At 37.9% G+C, this 23,135-nt stretch overlaps 1 protein-coding gene across 2 annotated transcripts; it reads left to right on the top strand.

Annotated features, from left to right (window-relative positions):
- The first annotated feature begins 386 nt into the window (after positions 1 to 386).
- On the top strand, positions 387 to 21,211 carry LOC124619219 (39S ribosomal protein L48, mitochondrial). Of its 2 annotated transcripts, XM_047145439.1 has the most exons (7): positions 387 to 593; positions 4,767 to 4,891; positions 9,676 to 9,783; positions 15,306 to 15,439; positions 15,514 to 15,616; positions 20,894 to 21,094; positions 21,195 to 21,211. In XM_047145439.1, exons 2-6 carry the CDS (start codon positions 4,844 to 4,846, stop codon positions 21,080 to 21,082), a joined length of 582 nt encoding a protein of 193 aa, XP_047001395.1. In that variant the 5' UTR covers positions 387 to 593; positions 4,767 to 4,843; the 3' UTR covers positions 21,083 to 21,094; positions 21,195 to 21,211. The 2 variants fall into 2 exon arrangements, with proteins under 2 accessions (XP_047001395.1, XP_047001397.1); XM_047145441.1 differs by lacking the exons at positions 4,767 to 4,891; positions 21,195 to 21,211 and having other exon boundaries at positions 390 to 593; positions 20,894 to 21,154.
- Positions 21,212 to 23,135: the final 1,924 nt, after the last annotated feature.

A 23,135-nucleotide genomic window follows, 5' to 3' on the forward strand; every position in this document is an offset into this window, starting at 1 on the left:
TCATAAGGCGACCCCGATGTCATTTATAAAATATTACATCAGTGTGAATCCCAGCTACGAAAAGTTAATCTTATTTTTTGATTGAGATTTCTGGAATATATTACTTTGTTACGTCACGAAAACGTTCCCAGTCACTCACTTTACCACTAGCCTATGAGGCCGACCATAAAGTATAAATGAAAAATATTGCCAATAATACACGTGTTTCGAAAAGCAAGAATACGCGTTTTCGCGCCAAATTTTGTAGTATTCGAAGTTCACTGGCATGGCACCAGGGGCGCTTCTGTCATTCTATGCTTCCATACGGAACTGTATATTCGATACTACCAGACAGTTAGTCGATAGTTACAGGTGTTTGTTGCGAGTCGGCTTTTCGATATATTGTTATCGATTGTTGTCAGTGTTTACTCGAATGTTATTGGCTTGGATCCGAGCTAGAAAGTAAATAATTTGGGGGCTGTGAGGAATACAGTGCTGGTGTATGGCGCATAATTCTGAATTATCGAACTTATTTTTGTTTTAAAGGCGTGTTTTACATATTTATTGAGCATTCACAATCGTCTTAAACAATGCTGCGCCTTTTGCAAAGAAGTGTAAGTACATTGCTTTCTCTTTAATAATACAAACACTACACAGTTTTACCTAATAATTTTTTGTGAGCTTTGCCTTGGACAAATTAATTTGGAGTAGATTGTTCTTTTTTTTTTTTTTTCATTGCTATGCTTCTGTGTGCGGTTCCATCGTAGTTTATATATGCTTCTTAGTGATAATGTGTGGTGTCCACTCTAGAACCTAATGCGACAGGTGTTTAAACAGGCGGACTTACTGACAACATGCTCGTCGTACATTTACTCTCATTGAGTTTGACGTCTACAATCAATCCCCCCACGGACTACGTTACAAGTATGTCTGTCACTACAGCCAGTTTGACAGGGAGATGCACTGCACAGTCTAGCCAAAACAACAGTGGCAACAGTAAATATAATCCTAGAAGGAGAAATTATTTACTCTGTCCATCTATCAGCTTTAGTTTGGCCTTGTATGTAAAGAATTTTAATTTTAAAATTACCTTGTTCACTATGTTGCCAGTGTACTGTAATTGTAAAACTGATCTATTATGCTTCCTAGTGACATGTCACAAATATTATCCAAGGAACATTCAAATAACCAATGCCAAGCTTATTTTATTCCTTTGTATGTATTTAAATGAGTAGAATTATCATTGAAGTATAGAAGACTGGCAATAGGCTTTCTGGGAGTCAGGATACATTATTTATTTGAAGCACCATATATTCTAAGACTTAAGTCAATTACATCATTACAAGGCCATGTATTCTTTCTTAGCTCAGACTACAAAATATGACAGAACTTTTGGATTTTGGAACTTAGGAGTGGGAAGCAATAGTGAACTGACATTCCAGATTCAATTTTCAGAGTACTGCTGTTAAGTTTCAGTGCATATGGAATTCAAAAGTGAATGTAAGAACTGCCCGGCAACCACCCACTGTGAAATTTACGTGCAGAGGAAGGGAGAGGTACCAGAATTACAAAGAATGCAAATACAGAGAAAGAATATGAGGCCGTGTAGCTGCCAGTTTTCTTATTGTCATTAACTTCTGTTGTAAAACTTTATTAAAACATCTGGGCTGAAGACCAGGATTGATGTACAAAATTATTTTCTAACATTTTGTCCCCATCTGTGGAAAAGGCAACTGATGCAAGTTGAGACAAAATGTTCATAAATACTTTTATAAGTCAGCGATGGCCTGCCATATCAGAAGTTTCAACAGGACTAAACAGTGACCATGGAGCAGTCATCTGTGCATTATTCTGTTGAAGAAATTAGTCTTTAGATAGTATTCCCCAGTGAAGACACTTTTATGTGAATTATTTGCAGCTGAGTAACCACAGAATGAATGATGTATGTACAAAATATTCATCAAAATTATCAGTGATTTGTTTCTTATTTAATACAGCTTTCCTAGAAGTACTTTGTAGTTTTAGTTACTTACAATGAAAACTGCATTAAATGTGGAACTAATGTAGAAGCCAGTGTATGCTGTTTCCACAACCTTTATTTTGCATTCACATTCATTGCCTTTGCCAACTCACAACAAAATTGTCAGTGACCAACCTAACCTGGACCTGAAGCTACACTATACGTGAGTGTCTCACCAAAGCCGTGATTTAAAAAGGGTACACTATCAGACTCAACATTGTTTCTCCTTTAACATGCAAGCTGCAGAAAAGAGTATGGAAACAATACAAATCAAAGAAATATAAAATTCGAAAATGCTGTTTTTAGCTGGTAGCAGTTTCCTCTTGAAGTTCCCTTTTATACCACATGGAATGCTGCAAATTGTCTGAACCCTTCTTTCATCTATCCACTACTTACTGGACAGGCATATTTAAGAAATGTCGTTTCTATACCCGTACTGAAGTGTCTCAAGAAATTTTTTCATTAGCACAAATTGAGAGAAGGTAGAAATTGAAAGAAAAATCCAGTCTATTGCAACCTTAATTGGGGAGAGTTAAAATCAAACTGATAAGAGTAGCTAGTTACAAATGAGTAAATTAATACTGTAGGTGCAGGCTGCATGTGCCCCAAAAAATAGCATCTAACAGACAATCGGTAAAAGAAAGAAAAAAATTAATAAAATTATGCTACGTAAACTTACAAGAAATTGAATATTTTTATTTTGAAATTCCTGCCACATTATGCCATTCTCTCCACTCTCATTGGTCCATCCTTTCTTTTTCTAAGTATATTATGTGCAGTCCAGAAATACTTGGGGTTCCCCCCCCCCCCCCCCCTCCCCAAAGTGGCCCAAGCAAACTAATAGGTTGAACACCACGGTTTTAAACCCTCATATTCAAGTTGTGTTGGTTTAGCTTTGATCTACAGCATTCTTAAGTCTATAATATTTTATTTGACAAAGCTAACCTTTACATTTGTATGACGAAGAGAGACCCAAAGATTTTGGATGGTTTGTTCTTGCACAAATCATTGTGCTGGAACATGAACAGGTAAAGGATCTTTTTCAGATTGATGCTTCTAAATATTGTGCTTATAATAAACATAAATTTTCATTATGTAACACGGAACTTGAAATCTCTTGTTAGAGTGCAAGGAAAAAAAATCACTGCAATAATATACTTTTTGGGCAAGAGTGACAATATCATATGTGCCACATAAAAAGAGTGTGATCAGTCAGAATTATTCATATCACTTTTGGGAGTTTTATTTCAGTCTAGTGGGACCAGACAAGCAAACTATTCAACACTTTTGTTGAACATACGTGCTTAGTAAATAGAAAAATAATGCAATCTCTCACTGCAACATTCAGCATTGACTATTTTTCTTTTAGTTATAAACCGTGTTCATCTTCCTTATTCCGAACCAGGAACATAATATATAGCTAAAATTGTAATAATAAAACAATGCAAACTCAAAGCTGGGATGTCAACAATATAAGGAAAAGATAGATTGCTACTTACTGTAAAGATGACACAGTAGGTTTCAAACAGGCACAACGAAAAGACACTTACACAACAGCCTTCATCTAGCCTTTGTCAGATAAGGAAAAACCAACACACACATACCCATTCATGCAAGCAAGCACGCACGCACGCCTGACGCACAAATGAACGCCATCTCACACCACAGCTTGGGAACTGCCAGTCCTGTGTGTGTGAGGTGTGCTTGCTTGTGTGAATTGGTGTGTGTGTGTGTGTGTGTGTGTGTGTGTGTGCACGCATTTCCTTTTCTGATGAAGGCTGTGGCTGAAAGCTATTGTGTAAGTGTCTTTTCATTGTGCCTGTCTGCAGCTTAATGTCATCTTTACGGTTAGTAGCAATCTATTTCTTACTTATATTATTGTAATAATAAAATAATTCTATGTTGTATGACTGGGTCTAAGTGTCCAATGGCCACAATATTTTGGCCAACAACCATGTTGCCATCATCAAGTGTAACTTCCAATGCCTTACTAAGGCTACAGTCACAATTTATCAGCTGGTCACCTTTTTCTATCTTGGTGGATTCCACAGTGATACAGTTCTATTATTTTGCCATCTGTGTGAGAACCTTAGTGCTGCTGTAACCCATTTCATGTAATTCCGATAGAAAGTGCTGTGCAACTGCGGACTTGTTGGGCACAGTAGTCAGGTATGCCATTGATATTCACTGTAGCCATCTCTGATGGTATGTATGTTGTGCCTTGTTGACCGGATATTTAATAAGCATTAGATTTCCATATTATGAGGCTGCCCATGACTCTACAAGTAGGTCTCGTGTTTTGACGATGGGTGGGAAAAGTCTTTCTTGGAACAAGTACAGCAGCTACAGCCTTCTTCAACTTTACATTTATGCCAGTTGTACTGTTGGTGGAGGGCTCACTGAATCTGCCATCCTCTGAAGCCATTTTTATGGAAAACTGTCCTCAGGAGAGACTCTCCATATCTGAGAGGTTGTGGGCCCTGTATTCCCATGGTTTGAGGCCTCTGTTCCTCAGCACTGTGTGGTCCTAGCTGTCTGTGTGTAAGTACAAGTTGGTGCACATCTTCTGCAGTTCTCCTCTTCATCAAGACATACAGAAAGGGAAGCACTCCATCCACTTCGATTTCCACGCCAAAGTTGATGTTCAGATATTTAGAGTTGAGTTGTCTAAGGAATTCATCCAGCTTGCCTCTTCCATGTGGCCACATTACAAAATTGTAGTCAACATAATGAAAGAAACAAGTCGGTTTCCATTGACCTGTTTCAGGGCTTCCTCCTTGAAGTGTTCCAAGTGCCAGCAGTGCTGAGCTAGTAAGCCCCATCGAAAAGACAGTATGGCAGAGTATGACTTGCATGAATCAGGTGAAGGCCTCCCAGTTACACATCTGTGCGATAAGCTTCAAGGATTTGTGTAAATTAACTCTGGTAAAAAGAGACACAACATCAGAACTAACAAGAATGTTGGGATTCTTTAGCCTCTGACTGTTGAAATGTTCCACAACATACACAGATTTGTGAATATGTGGACATTTACCAGCATAATGATTAAGCATGTTCTTCAGGAACTGGGTGGTTAATATTAAAGTGCAGCTACTCACAGAGGTCCACTGTGGCCTCTTGTTATGACAATGAAAGTTGGTAGATCTGCTGATGCAGTAATGCAGAACTGATTTATACGGAAAAAATAGTTCCAGTTTTGGCCACCAGGTGCAAATCTGCTGCTGTACTGTGTTTGTATGACAGTACAACATACACGCTGTCATTTGACAAGCCATGACATGAGAGAACAGCATGGCTATTGAGAAGAACCATCATGTGCTGTTAGTGAAACTGCTGTCCGCGAACAACAGCAATTACAGCGCTGCATAGAGTATCACTGGCTGAAAGGTCAAAGGAGAGGCTCAGTGTCATTAAGTGGTTTATACAAGATGATGATGAGATTTGGAAACACGGGTGACCTTGGTGTGGCACCTGGAAGAGGAAGTGTCCTATCCCAATGGAAGTTATTGATGCGTTTGCTGTTGCTTTAACTGATCATGCAACACATGCCTCCAGGTAGTGGAGTTCCATGAGAATTAACATCCCAAGGTCAACATCACAGAAAGTTTTGCAGTCTGTTCTACACAGGTACCCAAACAAGATCCAGGTGGTGCAGCAACTAAAACATCATGATCCGCAGCAATGTTCTGAATTTGCTCTTTGGTTTCTGGCACAGATTGAAGTTGATGACATGTGGACGGGCAATATTCTGTGGACAGATGAAGCACATTTTACACTACAGGGTGCAGTGAATACACAAATTCAGGATACCGTTAAACCATCTGTTGTGCACAAAGAGCCATTGCATTTGTTTTATGTTACTGTGTGGTGTGGATACACAATCACCTTTTATTCCCATCGCAAGTACCTTTTATTCTTGGTTGGTTGTTCTTTGAAGAGAGCACACCCAGAGGGTCTGTCAGCTGTACCACAGCATCGGCACATTATCAAAATCTCCTTGTATAGCATGTGATTCCTGCTTTGGAAGAGCACAACTGTGTGGAAACAACTTTCCTCAGCCAAGATGGGACAAAACTTCCATGTTGTTTGCTCAGTGAAAGATTTGCTTACTGCAACCTTCCACAAACATGTTATCTCCAGAGGTTTCCCAGATGAGTGACCTGCAAGATCACGTAATCTTGACTGGGGGTATCTAAAAAAACACATTCACCAGGGATATGTTCAGTCTCTACCTGATCTGAAGGCCAGTATTACTCAGACTCCACTAGAACATTTGAGAGCAACTGCTGATCACATTGTTTTATGGATGCAGCATATCATCAACTTCTCTGGTGCTCATATTGAACAAATTGTGTAAGTGGCAATTAATAATAATACAAACATTATGTTCTTTCTCACGTGTTTGACCTTTTTGGCTATATCCCGTTCTTAGTCCATTAAATACAGAAACATTTCAATATGCCTTTCTTGCATTCACAGCACAGAATTTGCATCTGGTGGCCAAAATTGGAACTAATTTTTTTCCATCTAAATTGGTTCCGCATTAACACAGTAGTATACCTGCCAAGTTTTGCTGGCATATGATAATTACAGCCCACAGTAGATCTCTGTGAGTAGCTGAATTTTAATTATAACAATCTTATACTTCCTGTTAATGGGTAAGTGCTGCTAACATCTGAATGCAGTTTGCAGGTGCGTTCATTGTTACTTTAGCTAATACATTGATCTTAGTAGAAACCTGCAGACAATATTTTGTTTGCACCTAGACTAAAATAGAAAGAATTGGTTGTACCTCAATCTGTGAAACAGTAGTGACCACATTTTTCATGTTTGCATCCACTCAACCTCAGTAGCTGCATGATAAACACAAGTAATGAGTAAAGCAAAAAAAAAAAAAAAAAAATTGGGACAACACGGATATAATGCACTGCGCAACACAATTAAAGGATCACTTTTCCAAAATCCTGTAATTGTCTCCCATTGCGACACGTAAGTTTAAAATCAGGCTCAGATGTGCGTAGAAAATTCCTATGTAAAGGTGCAAAAGCATGGCACCCTGCAGTGTCGTGCTTGGACTTGGCTACGTTTTAAACAGTAAGAGTGCGAAAAAAAGGCTACAGCTCAGAACTCCATGGGGGGGGGGGGGGGTGTAAGGTGGGTTAGTGATGTCCATTTGGTACCGAATTTCGTGACAATTCTACTCAGTGGCACCTTGGGCGTGCCACATACGTGAGAAGGTCATCATAGCCCTCTTACCTACATTTCATCCCTTCTTTTGACACCTCTCCTATGGAGGTCAGAATCTTGCCACCAACATTGAAATTGTGTGATTTGTTATGGGTGACCAAGGAAAACATTTCAGACCCACCATCACTCTGAATCTGACCAACATGAAAAGGCCTCAGTGGATGTCATAAAGAGTGTCAACGAAACTACCCTTTCCCTGGGGTGTTGGTTCCCGCATATTTCATAGCTGAAAACAACAGGTCGCAGTACGATAACCAAGAGGGAGATGCTCTTGACAACCTTTGACGTTGCTAACTCCCTCACATGTCTTGACCCTTCTTGAAGACAGTGCGGGGCTGCACCCCTATTGAATGTGGTTGCAACCCTTTGGAGTGCAATGCTCTCATGTACAGGTTGGAACCACTAGAGACCACCCAAAACCATTCAACAAAATTTGAATGTTATCTGATGCAGCAAAAGGTACTTGTGCTTTTGCAGCTATCCTGGTTTGTGCCCTCTGTGGTGTGATCACGTGGGAATGCAACATTAACATGTGCATCAGTAAAACGGCAAAGGGTCCCACTAGTGATAATAGTTTCCAAGCTTCCATGTTGAGCCCCTCCTCAAACTTCTTAATTATTCAGAGATGCTGCTCAGATTTGTGCTTGCATAATTTGTAGTGGAGAATCTGTAACTCATATCCCAACTGCTGTTGACTCAGCATAAGATTATCCCTGACTGCTTGAAGTGCTGTTGCCAGCTTTCAAGTGCAAAGCACCAAGGACTGCAAGTGAAAACAATAACCATCTATGGAGCTCTGGCAATACTGAGACATTACCATAGAGACATTTACAAAATCACTTTAAGTGACTGATTGAGGTAGGTGCATACAGCAGCCACACCCAGTCCACTGCAATTGCCAGGAGTCCTCTCACACACATTTTTCTTTGTAGTTCAGTTATTTGCGTGCTCCTTGGATCATAATTGTGACCTCTTGCTATGACATGGAATGAGTCTGTTTTACAATTATGTTACACTTTCTCCGTGAAAAATATGGCAGCAAGCTGACCATTTGCATGATTTCTTAAGTTGTGTGCCCCCTCTCGTCCCTTTCCAGTGATCAGTAGTATCTTTTAAATTCTTTGCACCACTGGGTAGATGATCAAAGATGTTCCTTTCTGTGCTACATTAATGCTGAGTGATGGTTAATTTAAATCATTTCATCTTCTAGTATTGTATTTATCAATGTTACTGGTGTTTCCACACCGTGGCTGGTTGTTGCTAACAAACTTCACAGAGGAGTAAATGAATGGTGAATGTGCTGTGTCAACTGTTTAGAGAGTTGTCAATTACATGCTCTAGAGTAGAGAGAACACCACACATTATCCTTATTGCACATTACTGTGAAACACACAGTTCTTCCTCAGTGACAAGTTAGCCCAGAATATGATGCTATATGTCATTAGATCATGAAAATAGGAAAGTCAACTTTTTGACATTTTCATCTCCAAACTATATTATACGTAATGCAAAAGTTGTTTAACTTAGACATTTAAGAATATCTGTATCATTTGACTTCACACTAAGGTTCTTATCAATTAAATAAATCAGAATATTCTGTTTCATATATTGATTTACTCTTGTTTATTATTTTTAGAGGTGTGGCCAGAGACCCTGCACAGTACTGAATTGCATGCTTTGTGCTTTACCTAAATTCAGTGGCAGACCATTTGCAGAGAACCCATTATCAATTTTCAAGAAAATGTTATTTACATTTTCAAACAGTGGAAAATCCAGGATGGAATAATGACAATATTATGAAAACGATAGACTGTGAGGCAAGTTATTTACATTTTCAAGTGTTGAAGTTACTTGTTTAGGCTTAATTATAATACTTGCATTAATAGCAAAGACAACTGCCGTTACCTCCGGTGCCCTGCTGTAATGGAAAGAGAGAAGCATGATAGGTGGTGGTGATCCTACAGATCCAGTTATACAGTGCCACTTCAGTGATTTCAGGAGTCATGTGGAGGAACTTATCTCATGTGCAGGATGGTATAAGAAGATGTCTTTGTAAATGTTTTTGAAATGTCATCTTAAAATGCTCTGTCCACAAGTGCTGTCAGTTTTTGTACCTAATGACTGGTGAAAACTGTACAAGATAATTGACATGTGTATGGCAGCCCATTTAGATGCTTAAAAAAAAAAAATAATAATAATAATAATAATAATAATATGTATTTTGATCACAAGGAAACTTACTTTGACTTGCTGTAGTGTTGATCCATGAGTAAGGAAATTGTCTTCTGCAAATGGTCTGTCACTGAATTTAGATAAAAGACAATACATGTATTTCAAAACTGCATGGTGCCTGACAAAAACTTTTTTGCAATATTGATGAGGAATTGTATATTTGGAGTAGTCCTATATAGTTATTGCTTCTTTTGCAGGTCACAAGATCATCTCACCTTAATGACTGTTTGCAGAAGTTCTCATTGGCACAGAATCTGAGAGGAAGAGCCCAGAATTACAGCATATATGAACCGGATTACTTAGATGTTAGATGAAATGCTTTGCGTAAATAGTTATTTTCTTGTTAATAAATTTGAGAAAAATTATAAGTAAAAGCGTCCTACACATTCTTTTCTTGTGTTGATGACAATAAATTAAAACTTTGTGAAGAGAATATTTTAACTAAGATTAAGCATATATTAGTTTATATGCATAATGTGCTCACAATTTTTGTGTGTGTTGATGTCAGTAACAGTTGCAGTAGATCCTCATTTATCCATATTACAAGGGACATTCTAGGTAACCCGCAAAAAAATTAGAATGAAATGGGATAAAGACTGCAAACAAACGTGTTGTATATATTATTTTCACATAAATTTTCATTTTTGTAACCAGATTTCTATGTCATTTATGTACAGTTCATTGATGCTGACATTTCACCAGCATTTGTTCAGCCAAACTTGTTTCTTCCTAGCATCCCAAATAAACCATTACTTTGTCGATGGTTTGTTGTTGCCTCTGTACACATCATAGTGTCTTCTGGTTGAGTGTCAACGTCTTCGCCGAATCCACTATCACTATTGCCGTTGACTGCAAGTGAACAATTGGTGATAATTTCATCATCAGAAATCATACTGTAGCAACATCATTATCACTCTGCAGCCAGTCATTTACACAGTTACTATGGCAAAAACAAAAATATTAAAAAAGACCTGATTTAATCAGGGACAGAGAAATGAGGTTCCACTGTAAGCATGCTCCCATTTTACATATAAAGCAAAGTTGTTTTCATTTGAATGTGGGAGATTGGTTAGCAAAAATGGCCATAAAGAAATGTAAGCACCTCTGCAAGCATTGTGTAGTTAAACAAGTAACCTACGTGAATTAGCCTTCACAACATTGTCAGTTGAATATTCATTTTGTTTTCCCAGGAACATGTTTGAGATAACGTGTTAGTTTTGAACACATCCATGCCTGTTCATTTTTCCTGCCTACGAAGAATTGTAAAACTTTGCAGATGTCACACTTACAAATAATTCGTTGGGGACAGGCACTAGATGCAAGGCAGAAATTTAAACTGGTTATCCTTATTGTTTCCTGTAGTGCAGATAAACTTCAACACTGATTGGAAGAACTTAACCCTTTCAGACCCTCTGGTAGCAATTGTGTATGCGTTAACTTTTATTGTGTCTTAACTGCAACAGATAATTTTTTTCTCAATGGAAACCTGAGGTACTCTTTTGTTAATGTTCAGTCCTTTCTTCATGTGCAAGTGCTGCCAACTGTTGGGCATCACTATAAAAGCATCAGCAGTTCAGTGTAGCAGTGCACAGCAGTATGTGACCACCAGACTCACAGGCATGGTTGCTTCTCTGTATTCCACTGTATAATTGAATACTGTTGTTGTTATTTTTCATGGTAGTTAATGAAAGATCATTTTACTATTTCTTACAACAGAGAATATTTTGTAACCAAATTAGTTATTTTAGTCCATAAAATGAAATCAAGCGTACAAAGTATTTTTTGAAAATTGATACATATTTTCGTATAAATCTTGCATCTGCAATGATTAAAAAATCACCTACGAACATTACCACATAAAGAAAAATTTTCCTTCCTCCAGAAAAAATTCTGGTCTGAGAAGGTTAAAAGAAGTAGTCTCAAAATAGGCCAGAAAATTAATTATCGTAAGACTACAATAATGTATAAACAGTGTTTCCAAAATAAAAAATAAATAAAAACAGTTAGCAATGCAGTCTTAGAACCAGTTGAGTTTTTGTATTTAGGACAGCTGAAGACAATGAGTGGATGGACAGCAAAAGAAATGAAATAAAAGACTAAAAATGGCCTGGGATGCTTTTACTAAAATAAATAGGATTTGTCAAAGCCAAGCTTCTGCTGTGCCTGAAAAGGAAAGTCTGCAGTCTGCGTGTATTCCCGCTGCTGACTTATTCCAATGAGACAGCCTTACTTTTAGTGTGAAACCTGTTCCAAAAACTGGAGGTGGCTCAGCGAGTAATGGAGAGATGCCAGTTAGCAGTTATCGTAAGAGACAGGAAAACAAGTAAACAGATCAATAAAATGACTGAAGAGGAAGATGTAATTAAGATTATAGTGAGAAAGAAATATAGACAGGCCAGTTAAGGTCTCTGCTGGATTATAAGAGAGATGGAAAGGTAGCGATGACAACCTAAGGGAAGGGAAGTTATTGCCCTTAGTAAACATGCATGAACGATGAGGATGTATAAAGCTCAAGACCATAATGCATCAAAAAGTCTACAGGAGTCCTTTATCCAGCAGAGTATGTCAAACGTATCATGATAATCCACAGAAACAGTTCATATCAAATTCCTACAAGGTATTTAATTGGTCAGCAGTTTTGAACATTGAGATACTGGACAGCCATACATGAAACACAAAGTAGTTCATGTTTTGCCATCACAATAGCATCAAGTTCAAAGAATTTGTTGCTGGAATATAAATTAATGGGAGGGTTAAAAATGACAACTCACGGTATGGTGCTCAGGCATTGAGTGGACAACTGCCACATAAACAAAACAAAATGTTGCTAAACTTATGGGTGATGTTCTCCTTCAGTGTTAACTAGCATTGTGGCAGTGCCAGTTACTGTCTCAATTGTCATTGTTTTCTGCCATTATCAGTCTGCACTGTTTGCATCTATACCAATTTTCCTGAAATAAAAGTGTACCTTGATCTAAATGTATTTTGCCATACACCAAAATACTCTGTAAGCCAATATGTGGCAGTTGGTACATCATAGTAATTTTATCAATTTGTATGTGCCCTAATCTTGCTTACCTTATTCTCATTATTCCTATGTGAGATATACAATGGTGGAAGTATAATGATCATACAGTCTTCTTCAGATACATGTTCTCCTAAATTTACCCAGCAGGGTTGCATGAAAATTACTTCACCTTTCTTCCAACAATTGCCATTTCATTTCTGTTCTCTGAGCATGTCTGTCACATTTTTGTAAGGGATATATCAACTTGTTATAATCCTAGCTGTGCCTGCTTATTTGATGAGGACCCCAAACACTGGAAAAATATTCTAGATTTGTCATGCTATTGTCTTGTATGCAATTTCCTTTACTGATGCATTGCATTTTCCCAGGATCCTTCCAACAAATCTAATACTTCAGTTTGTTTCTCCTAATGCTGATTTCATGTGATACCACATTTCATATTGTTTCTTCGTGTTACCACGAAATATTTATATGAATGAGATGCATTCAAGATGTTCACCACTAACCTTGTATTCCGCTACTATCATTTACCCACATTTAAAAAGCACTGCCATTCATTACACCAAACTGAAATTTTGTTGAAGTTCCTTGCAGTTGTCCAATCACAGTACTTTCCTGTACATAATATCACCTTCGTTTAACATCTTATACTGCTGCAGATCTCTCTCTCTCTCTCTCTCTCTCTCTCTCTCTCTCTCTCTCTCTCTCTCTCTCTCTTTCTTTTAGTTTGTGTTAAGTTCTTATGGGACCAAGCTGCTGAAGTCATTGGTCCCTAGCCTTACACACTACTTAATCTAACTTATGCTAAGGACAACATGCACATTCATGCCCGAGGAAGTACTCAAACCATCCAACGGGAGGAGCCACGCAAACCGTGGCAAGGCGCCCTAGACCACGGAGGGATTGTGTTTGATAAATAGTTTATGTATACTGAAAACATTGGTCCTATCACACTTACGTGCAGCTCAATTGAACATTTGCCATTCACTATAGCAGACTGGGTTCTATTGGTCAAATATTCTTCAAGCCACTCACTTTTTTGTGAATATAATTCATGTGATCATAACATGGTTAGTGGTGAACGATTTGGTACACTGTTAAACACTTTTCAGAATTCTAGAAGACAGAATCTGCCTATTCATCTACATCTGTTGTTTGCAGCAGGTATAAATAAAGCAAGCTGTGTTTCACAAGACTGGTTTTTCTCGAATCCACACTGAGTATTTGAGAGACGTTTGTTTTCCTCCAGGAACGTCGTAATGTTTATAGTATCTCCCAGGAATGTTGCAGCAAACAGGTGTCAACTGACACCCAATCTTTTACTTTTCTTGTAAACAGGGCTGACCTGCATTCTTTTCCTGTCACATGCGGCTATTTGCTGCACAAGAGATTCTCGACAAATATGAGCTGGGAAAGGAGCTGATTCTGTGGTGTATTCAATGTAATATCTAACTGGGATTCTGTCAGGGCTGGTGCCTTGTCCGCTTTAAATAGTCATCATTGTATTTCAATACTGGGGGTGGCAAACTCATTATATCTCATTTGTGAGTTGTGCAGTTTGTCGGAAATTGGGGCTCCTGTGTGTGAATACATTTTTAAATTTCTGTGTTCCCTCTGATGCCTTCAGTTTCAACACCAGATGGATACTGAATGGAAGGTTTGGACACATTCATTGGCTTGTGACCAGAAATTCACAAGATTCTCTGATAGATCTTTCCTCAGGATCCGATTGTGAAAATTACAGTAGGCTTCATGTACCCCTCCTCACGGATGTACAAGTTGCTGTTAACTTCCCTCTGATAGTTACCCTGCATAGCAAGAGTAGTAGTAGTCACCTCTGTTTTCGCAACATTCTCAGAGTGGTGCCATTAAAACAATGTGGGTATTTGCAGTCTATAATTATTCTTCTTGGAACATATTATCCAGACTGCAGTTTATATCGCCAGACTGCAGTGTATATCGCCTTTCAGCTTTAAATACAACTGATATGCATTTGCCAGATCTCAACTAAATAATCAGCTTCACCCTTTAAATAAGTTGATAGTGATCCTTTATCAGTTTGACTAAACACAAGTTTACATCTCACTTTTTAAATATGTCACTGTATCTGCACATGCACTGAGATTTTGTGTAGCTTATAGAGTACATCATTTATAATTTGTCCACAGAATCTTGTTACCTTATTTTAGACTGCAAAATTTTTTCTCTACATTGCTACCCTTAATTATTGGATAACACATATTTACCCAACAGATGAGAGCAATAAGTTCCCTTTCAGTTGAATGTCCAAAATCTGGAACATAAACACTTTGCTGAATTTGATTGCAAATATTTAGTACCCAACATCAACATACAGGGAAGGTGCACTTCCATTACACTTTTTCCATATATGATGAGTTCCACATTGTTACAAAAATTAGGGACTTCGACTTTCTCATTCACATAATCTTCAAGAGAGGTGATCTTCCTCCTCCTCCTCCTCCTCCTCCTCTCTCTCTCTCTCTCTCTCTCTCTCTCTCTCTCTCTCTCTCTCTCTCTCTCTCTCTCTCCCCCCCCCCCCCTCACACACACACACACACACACACACACCACACACACACACACACACAAAGAAAGAAAAGAGATTACATGTGTGGGGTTTTCACCCTAAAAATACAATAATTAGAATTGGTAGCAAAATCATCAGCATGTTAACTTGTCAAATCAAGCTTCAAATATAAAAAACTGCATATAAGTTAGATTTTGTACTTGTGAAAAGAAATTGTATAACTGTATAATGTCAAACATTAAATATTTCAGGCCTTAAAACCAAAAATTCCAGTTTATGATGCTATCAACATTCAGATAAAAGGCTATGATTATCCTGTTTTGGAACACTATCAAAAATTTATTCACAATCTCTCAGAAAATATGAACATAGAAGTAGAAGATGGGTAAGTAATACTTATAATGCCGTGCAGATAACTGACATCTAAAACTAAACCTAAATTGAGTCTGTTTCTTCCAGGTGGGCTTTGCCAGCTCAGACACAAACAGTGCAGCGATTCAAACCCCAGAGCACTGTTGTTGATTCAGAATATAAACTATCCATTTACGAGAGAAATGTGCAGGTAACAGGGTTTTACATTTCATGAGCACATGGTGTTATAAATAACAACTTAGTTTTTACACTGTGTTATTTTACATGGTATTCTGTGTGTAAGTTATGAAATGCAATCAAAATACATATTGCTCAATCACATAAAATTTTACTTTTGGGTCTAGCTGCAAGGAGGATTGTTGGCTGATTGGGTAGTATCAGACTAGTAACTCAAACGTTCAAGGTTCAATCTCCAGTTGGTTCTTAGATTTTTTTTCCTGTTGCTCACTTCTTTCACTTTTGGCAACAAGTTGCTGTGGTGTTGAAATGAACTTTTGAGGTAATGATCACCTTACTTTATAACACTTTACCAGCTGTATATTGTATAAAAAGGAAAATTCACTTTATGAATACTATCAAATTACAAAGAAGCAGAATGGCTGGTTAGTACTTACCTTGCAGGCAAAATTCTGAGTACTGTCAGTAGCAATTAGTACAGACAATACATTCGTACTTTCTTGCACTAGTACTTAGCAGTTTCTCCTTAGTACCCTGAACCTGAGTGGTGTGCAGGCATAAGATCCAAAAGCTATGAATTACTAATCTTATTGTGTGTCCATGCATATCATGCATGTTGGATGTATAGGTGGGTGGTTACTTGCTTGTCCTCATTTTATTGGCTTTTGGTTTAAACAAATATTTTCTCAGGTATAACCTTTACAAGACCTTTGCACAAAGCACAGAATGAGAGTAATTGCTGCTTTTATGCAAAATTAGGTGAAAGAGTGCTTATGGAAAGGATGACATTTTGTTGTCAGAGTATTTGATTGACTAAATTGTTAACACTTTTGAAGTGTTTTTTGGTGGTGTGAAGTGAAAATAAATAGTTAAGAGAGAGTTTAACAATCTCCCTTCCCTCTGCAACACTGTTAGTGCCTGGTGGATGTTATACTGAAAATGTCAAAACTATCGTGGGCAGCTAAGTGATGTATGGAAAGAGGCCCAAGATAGGTTCCTGCAATTTTTAAGTTTCTTGTGGAAATTACTGCCACCGTGTCAGTAGTCAGTCCATTACACAGTTAAATGCCACTGTGAAATATGTTTTGAGAACGAGTAGTCAAGACTGAAAGGCAAGAATGGCTCACCTGCGCAAAATTTAATCAGAGCTTTGACAGACAATTAATCACATCTTAGGGGAAGGGAAATAGCAACATTAGTGGGGAAAATAAAAGAAGTCTCCAGAAAACAACTAAAATGAAAAAAAAAAAACAAATAATCCATAGAAACAACAAACTAACACATACTAGAACAGGCTCATCCAAGAATTGGGAGCAGCATGCCCTGTGGGCGCAAGGCAGTGTAGTTCAGCGTCCGTATGCGACCCTGTGTCGTTAGTGTTGGCATAGGAGCGAGAGAGTTAGCTGCGGAGTGAGTGAGACTGCACAGCACTGCTCTGCACTGGACTGTTCTGCGGTCAGATCCAATGTAAACAAAATAACATAGGAAGCGCAGCTCTGTACAACTGGTCGATTAGCGGTAAAACAAGCAAACCATTTACTGTTTAGGTAACAATTAGTGTTCGTGTGGAAGAATTACTACACAAAGCTTTAGAAAACAATATCCAAAACAAGAATCAAAGAACAACTTAGTAGTTGATTCTATTTGTATTGTACATGAACACTCATCATATGTCCAGTATGCATCTTCTGAAAGATATATCAATTTCTTAAATGAACTAGTTTTGGAAATACTTTACGTAAGGGATATAGAGTCTCATTCTTCCTATTTGCAGTTACAAGTAAGTTGTTGTTGTTGTTGTTTTTTTTTTTTTTTTTTTTTTTTTTTACCTACCCCTTTTCAAAGTTTAGACATCAGATCCTTAGTTTGCTGTTTTTACGCAATAATTTTAACTGATCAAGTTTGAAAACCTATTAAAAATAGTATTAAGGTCGTAAAAACCTTTAATCCTTACAGTCAATATTCCAGAAGACTGCTAACCTCAAAGAATTAGTCAAATTATTATCGCTAAGTGGAACCAAACAGTGAGAGGACTTTGGTGGCATGCTTGTACAAAAGGGGATACTTCTCTCGTGGAAAAGAGCTATAAAAGTCGTCCAAAGTTTTACCCATAAGAAAACGGTCCTTCAGGCGGATATCGCATTGCAGGCCAATCAGCTCTAATTTAAATACTTGTGAGACATCCTCTGCCCGAAGGGAAAACAGGCAATCAAATATATCTAAGGTCATTTGAAGCTCACTTATCTCCAAAAATTTGTTTTCAAACTCTTCTTGTAACTTGCAAATGATTTGAACATAATCTGAAAAATACACATCTTCTTTAATGCTGTCTAATGCAGGGAAGTGTCCACAATTCTCCTCGCGCAACTGTTTTACCCACAAAATAAGGGTTTTTTAATACTTGAATCATCTGCCCTAAATCAATAACAGAATGATTTTCACCTTGGAGTGAAATGTTCAAAGTATTTAAATGACCAGTTAGGTCACTCTAAAAACGTCAAATTCGCCACCCACTTAGGATCATGAAGTAATTCTTATGGACGTCCTTTCATTTCCAAAAAGGTATTGATTTCATACCTCACGGAGAAAAACCGACTGAAGCACCTTCCCTCTGCTCAGCCATCTTGCTTCGGCGTGGTAGGGATGTCCGGATATTATGCTTTGATATCAGCCAAAAATAGTTTAAATTGGCGATGTGTGAGTCAGTGCGGGCAAATATAATTAACCGTTGGAACAACTGTGTCCATAACATTTTTTATGTTGACAATCTTCGCACGTGGTCCCTACTGGTGTATCAGACAACGGTCTGCCACAAACAAGGAACAAACGACTTCAGCCATTTTTGACCTGACATAACCCAGGAATCCAGTGTGTATCCCTCATAGCGCAGGGGCTCCGTCCATTGTTACACTGGTCAGGCGTTGCCATTTTAAACCCACTGACTTGAACACATTTTCCACAGCTAGAAAAATGTCCAAACCCATGGTTGTGTCTTTTTAATGATTAGGTCGAGAAATTCTTCGGTGACACGCAGATTGTCATCGACACCGCGAATGAATATGATGAGCTGAGATATGTCCGCAACAGACTCTTCAAGAACGATATAAAATGAAATGAAGTTTGCCGCTCTCTCCGTTAATTACTGTTCCATATCGGAGGCCACATCTTCAACTCGGTGAGCAACAGTTTGAGGGACTCGGTGAGCAACAGTTTGAGGCGAAAGAGCTATTTTTGAAATTATTCCTTGAGGTCTGTAGGGCAAATACAAGCCGCCGAATCGACCACGCAATCCTTGGTGTGATTCCCAGCCGCAAAAGGTTTCCTGCTTTCACAATTCTCAGCGAGCATTTGTAACTTGCGCGTAAACTTTGCCCATCTATTTCCTGCTTCTACCACAGCCATAAAGAAAAGCCCTTGCAGTTAATTTTGTACAATCCTGTTTTTAAAAATTTTTTATAATTTTAACAATTAATTGTTTCATTCATTGAAAACCAAATAAAAAACTAACAACAAAGATTAGTTTTAGCTGTGTCTTTCCCCAGTTCCTCTGAAAATCTGTCATAGACGCTAACAAGGAAAGCGAAATGTGGTCGCAAAATAAATTTTTATCTATTGGAATATTTGTGTTTTAATTAATTATAAACATAGCTCAAACTACAACATATGTCTTCCCATACATCAAAACACAAATACATAAAAACAAAGAATGACACTTTGCTGTCCAAGAGAGCGTTTGTGACATCTTTTCAGAAAGTGGAAAAAAGTAACCCAATTTAAACTTTTTCTTATGTCTGTGCAACGCAATTTAATGCAACCCAGATATAAAAATTAATTGAAAAGAAATGTTCCTTGTTGCTGACAATCTGAAATTCGATAACTGGCACATTGCTAAGTGACATGCCAGATTATAAAATATAGTTTTATTTATCATCTTTATAAATAATAGAGTCATACAATAGGAAACACTTACTTCACTGTAGTGCTGCTTAAAATTTTCTTTTAGTTCTTCAAGCTTTGACTGGCATTCCTCTTGCAACAAATTTTCGATCTGGTCTATGTGATAGGTACTAAAGTGCCATTCAATTGAGTACTTTTTTTTGAATACTTGAGGTTCTGATGACTAGTTAAACATTTGGAGTGATTTTTAACAGCAGTACAAAAAAAACTTAACTTCCTACTCGGGTTTAAATAGTGTGGACGTGCCCCTCCTTCGCTTTTTGTCTGCTGCTGTTGACCATTCATCTCAATGCACTGTAGCCTTATCTCTGTTGACTAACATCTGTGTGTCATATCAATGCTGGTGATAGCACCCCAGGGGCACTGTTTGGACAAGCCTGTACTAGAAAATCCAGGATGGAATGTAACAATATTATAAAAAGGAAATTCACACACACACACACACACACAAATGATTGCAGCCTCTGGCAGATGAAGCCACACTCAGTGGCTTCAGCTGCCAGAGGCTGCAGTCATGTGCGTGGGTGCATGCACGCATGTGCGCCTGTGCCTGTCATCCATTTTCAACGAAGGCCTTGTTGGCCGAAAGCTTATATTGTGACGGTCTTTTTGTTGTGCCTATCTGCAACTCAGCACCTCCACTAAATGGTGAGCAGCAGGCTTCCTTTTCATAATACTGAAACATGTACTAGAGAAAGATAAAAAGGTAGTAGGCAGCAGCAAGAAGATGAGACCATGTTGAGTATATGCAGAAGGTAGAACTCGGGGGAAGACTCACATGGTGGCAGCTTCAAAACTATGAAGCTCTGAAATCCTAAGAGTAGTGACTGTATCTTACTTGTATGGTAAAGCAGGCGCTTAAGATTACTGTTGCAGTCTTAAATGGTGTCACCTGCAAGAAGTCATTGCTGGTTTCTACAGGAGACATAAAAACTTTTCTCAACCCTGTCAATCCACTTCTGTCTCTGTTTTTATTTCTAAATTTAATCTATTGCACTCCGTTGTGAACTTTTAAGTCCTTCTTGACAAACAGTCCAAGACTTTTATTTGGTGGCAGTTTCTGACTTCTTACTCCTCCCAGCTCAAAACTCTTTTAATATAAATATATCGTATGTCTGCTATGTTTGTTTCAGTAGTTATTTACTTTCCTTAGTATGCTTCCCTGCTGTAAACATAGACAATAATTCTTACATTAATGAGTGGTGTTTTGTGTCAATTGTGGTGAAAACTCTTCCAAAAGGGGGGGGGGGGGGTTGCTGAATTTTTAAAAGTAACAAATCTTTGCCACTGTTTACAGTGTACCATATTTTCAATGACTGCACTACTTTTACAGATAGTCGATGTACCTTCTACTACACTGGCAGTTCTTCTTAATATCCTGAGAGCTACATTACCAGAGGGAGTCAATCTCAGTGTTCATGAGCATTCGCCAGAACACGAAGAAATTCGTTATGTACCAGATCAAGAATTACTTGAGTTGAAAAGCCAATTAGAAGCTCTTGGGGGACCAAGAAAGAAATAATAACAGAATGAGGTATTCACTTTTAATATATGTACAAAATTTATAAAGTTGTAAAAAATATAAGTTTTTTGTAAAAATATACATTCTAAAAAAATTACTTTTTCTCTTTTTGATACATTAAGTAATGTAAACTGAAACACAACACTTTCAGAACTACATGTGCTCTTCTCAGTTTAAGGAATATGCTGTTTCTGCCCTTAGTGTCATTCACACTAAAATCTGTCTACCTCAATCATAGACTTAAACAGAACTATGCTCTGTTGCCACAGACTGAACTGACTTTTTTTTGGAAGCTTTTGCACAATGATCAGGTACAGTGGACTGCCACATCCTTTAACTCTTTCACTACAGTGAACTACAGAGTCAAGAGTCACTCAGCCGGTGGACTGCTGTAGCATCATATTTGTCCACTTCACTATTGTGTGAAGTTTGACCAATGCACCATCTAGTGGATTTGTTCAAAGTCCTTAGTTAACAATAGAGTAACTTTCAAAACATTGGTTTCACTTGAGTTGGACTGCTCATTTCCCACCTTGTTTCCAATCTGAAGTGAGGTTGTTAACCTCAGTTAGTTTCTACTAGAAGTAATATGGCAGATAAGCAATATACTGTTGAGGAAGCACTTTCTCTCATACAGGGTAGTGACTTTGAAGATGAAAGCGAATCGTCATCCAAATCTGACGATGAACATGAAACACCTATTATAGATCTTCTACATCCGGTACACGTGCTACTTCAGCTGTTCCATTGATATCACCAGACTTGGATTTGTGCATGGAAGATGAATCTACAGACAGTGATGAAGAGGCATCAGAATTGCCGAACAAGACAAAAATGACAACTTGAATCTGAAGAAACATGCGTTCGACGCAGCTACTTCTGGACTGAGAGGTATCATAAACAATGACAGCACGATCAGTTTCTTTCAGTTGTTCTTTAACATGGCTATCACAAAACATTTTGTGTGAGGAAACTAACAGAAACTTTTCTCAAATGGTGGCTGCTGGTCGTGTTCCAGAAAGGATCCAAGGAGTACGGAGTGACGTAAATATCATTTACATTCAATTCTTTATTGCCACTATGTTTATCATGACAAGAGTAAAGAAACTGAGCCTGTCTGAATATTGATCTATGAATCCAGTTATTTTCTTAACTGCTACCTAGAAACCGATTTCAACATATCTTGCAGTTTTTACATTTCGCCAATAACGAAAAGCCTCATGACAATAACTATTTGAACAAGCTATGGCCAGTAACTTACCACTTTAGAAAACAATATAAGGAAAATTTCTATTCTTATGAAAAGTTATGCATAGATGAAAGTCTCCTATTATTCAAAGGCAGGCTAAAAATCAAGCAGTAATACCTGCTAAACATAGCCGTTTTGGGATTAAGATATTTGTTATCTGCGATGTCCACAAAAATTATATTTTAGATTTTATTGTCTACTGTGGCTCACATACAGGTATTGAAAACTATGACCTTGGTATCTCAGGAAATGTTGTAGCTATATTGGTAGAGCCATATTTACAGAAGGGATACACCCTGTACTGTGACAATTAGTATACAAGTCCTGCCCTGTTCTGGTGGTTGTCTGACTGAGCAACTAATGCTTGTGGTACAGTCAGACACACAAGAAAAGGTATGTCTAATATTCCTAAGAAACTAAAGAAAGGAGAGCTTACTTTCCATTCTGCATCGGAATTTCTGTTAGCACTAAAATGGTGTGACGAAAAAGATGTATGCATGCTTTCGACAGTCCACTTTGCAGAAATGGTCAAAACATCGAAGGTGGATCGTCCAACATGCTAGAAACAATTGAAACATTCAGTAGTATTAGACTACAATAAATCAATGGGACCTGAGGATAAAAGTGGCACAGTAATAAAGACCTTGGAAAGCATCAGAAAATCCACTAAATGGTATCACAAACTGTTTATTCACATCATGCACATGTCCCTTTTCAATGCTTACTGCTTATATAAGAAAATTGTAATGAACATTAGCTATGCCAACTTTCAAATGGTAGTTATACGGGGAACCCTGGAAAAAT

This window comes from Schistocerca americana, chromosome 6, assembly GCF_021461395.2.
Source record: "Schistocerca americana isolate TAMUIC-IGC-003095 chromosome 6, iqSchAmer2.1, whole genome shotgun sequence".
Classification (NCBI taxonomy): domain Eukaryota; kingdom Metazoa; phylum Arthropoda; class Insecta; order Orthoptera; family Acrididae; genus Schistocerca; species Schistocerca americana.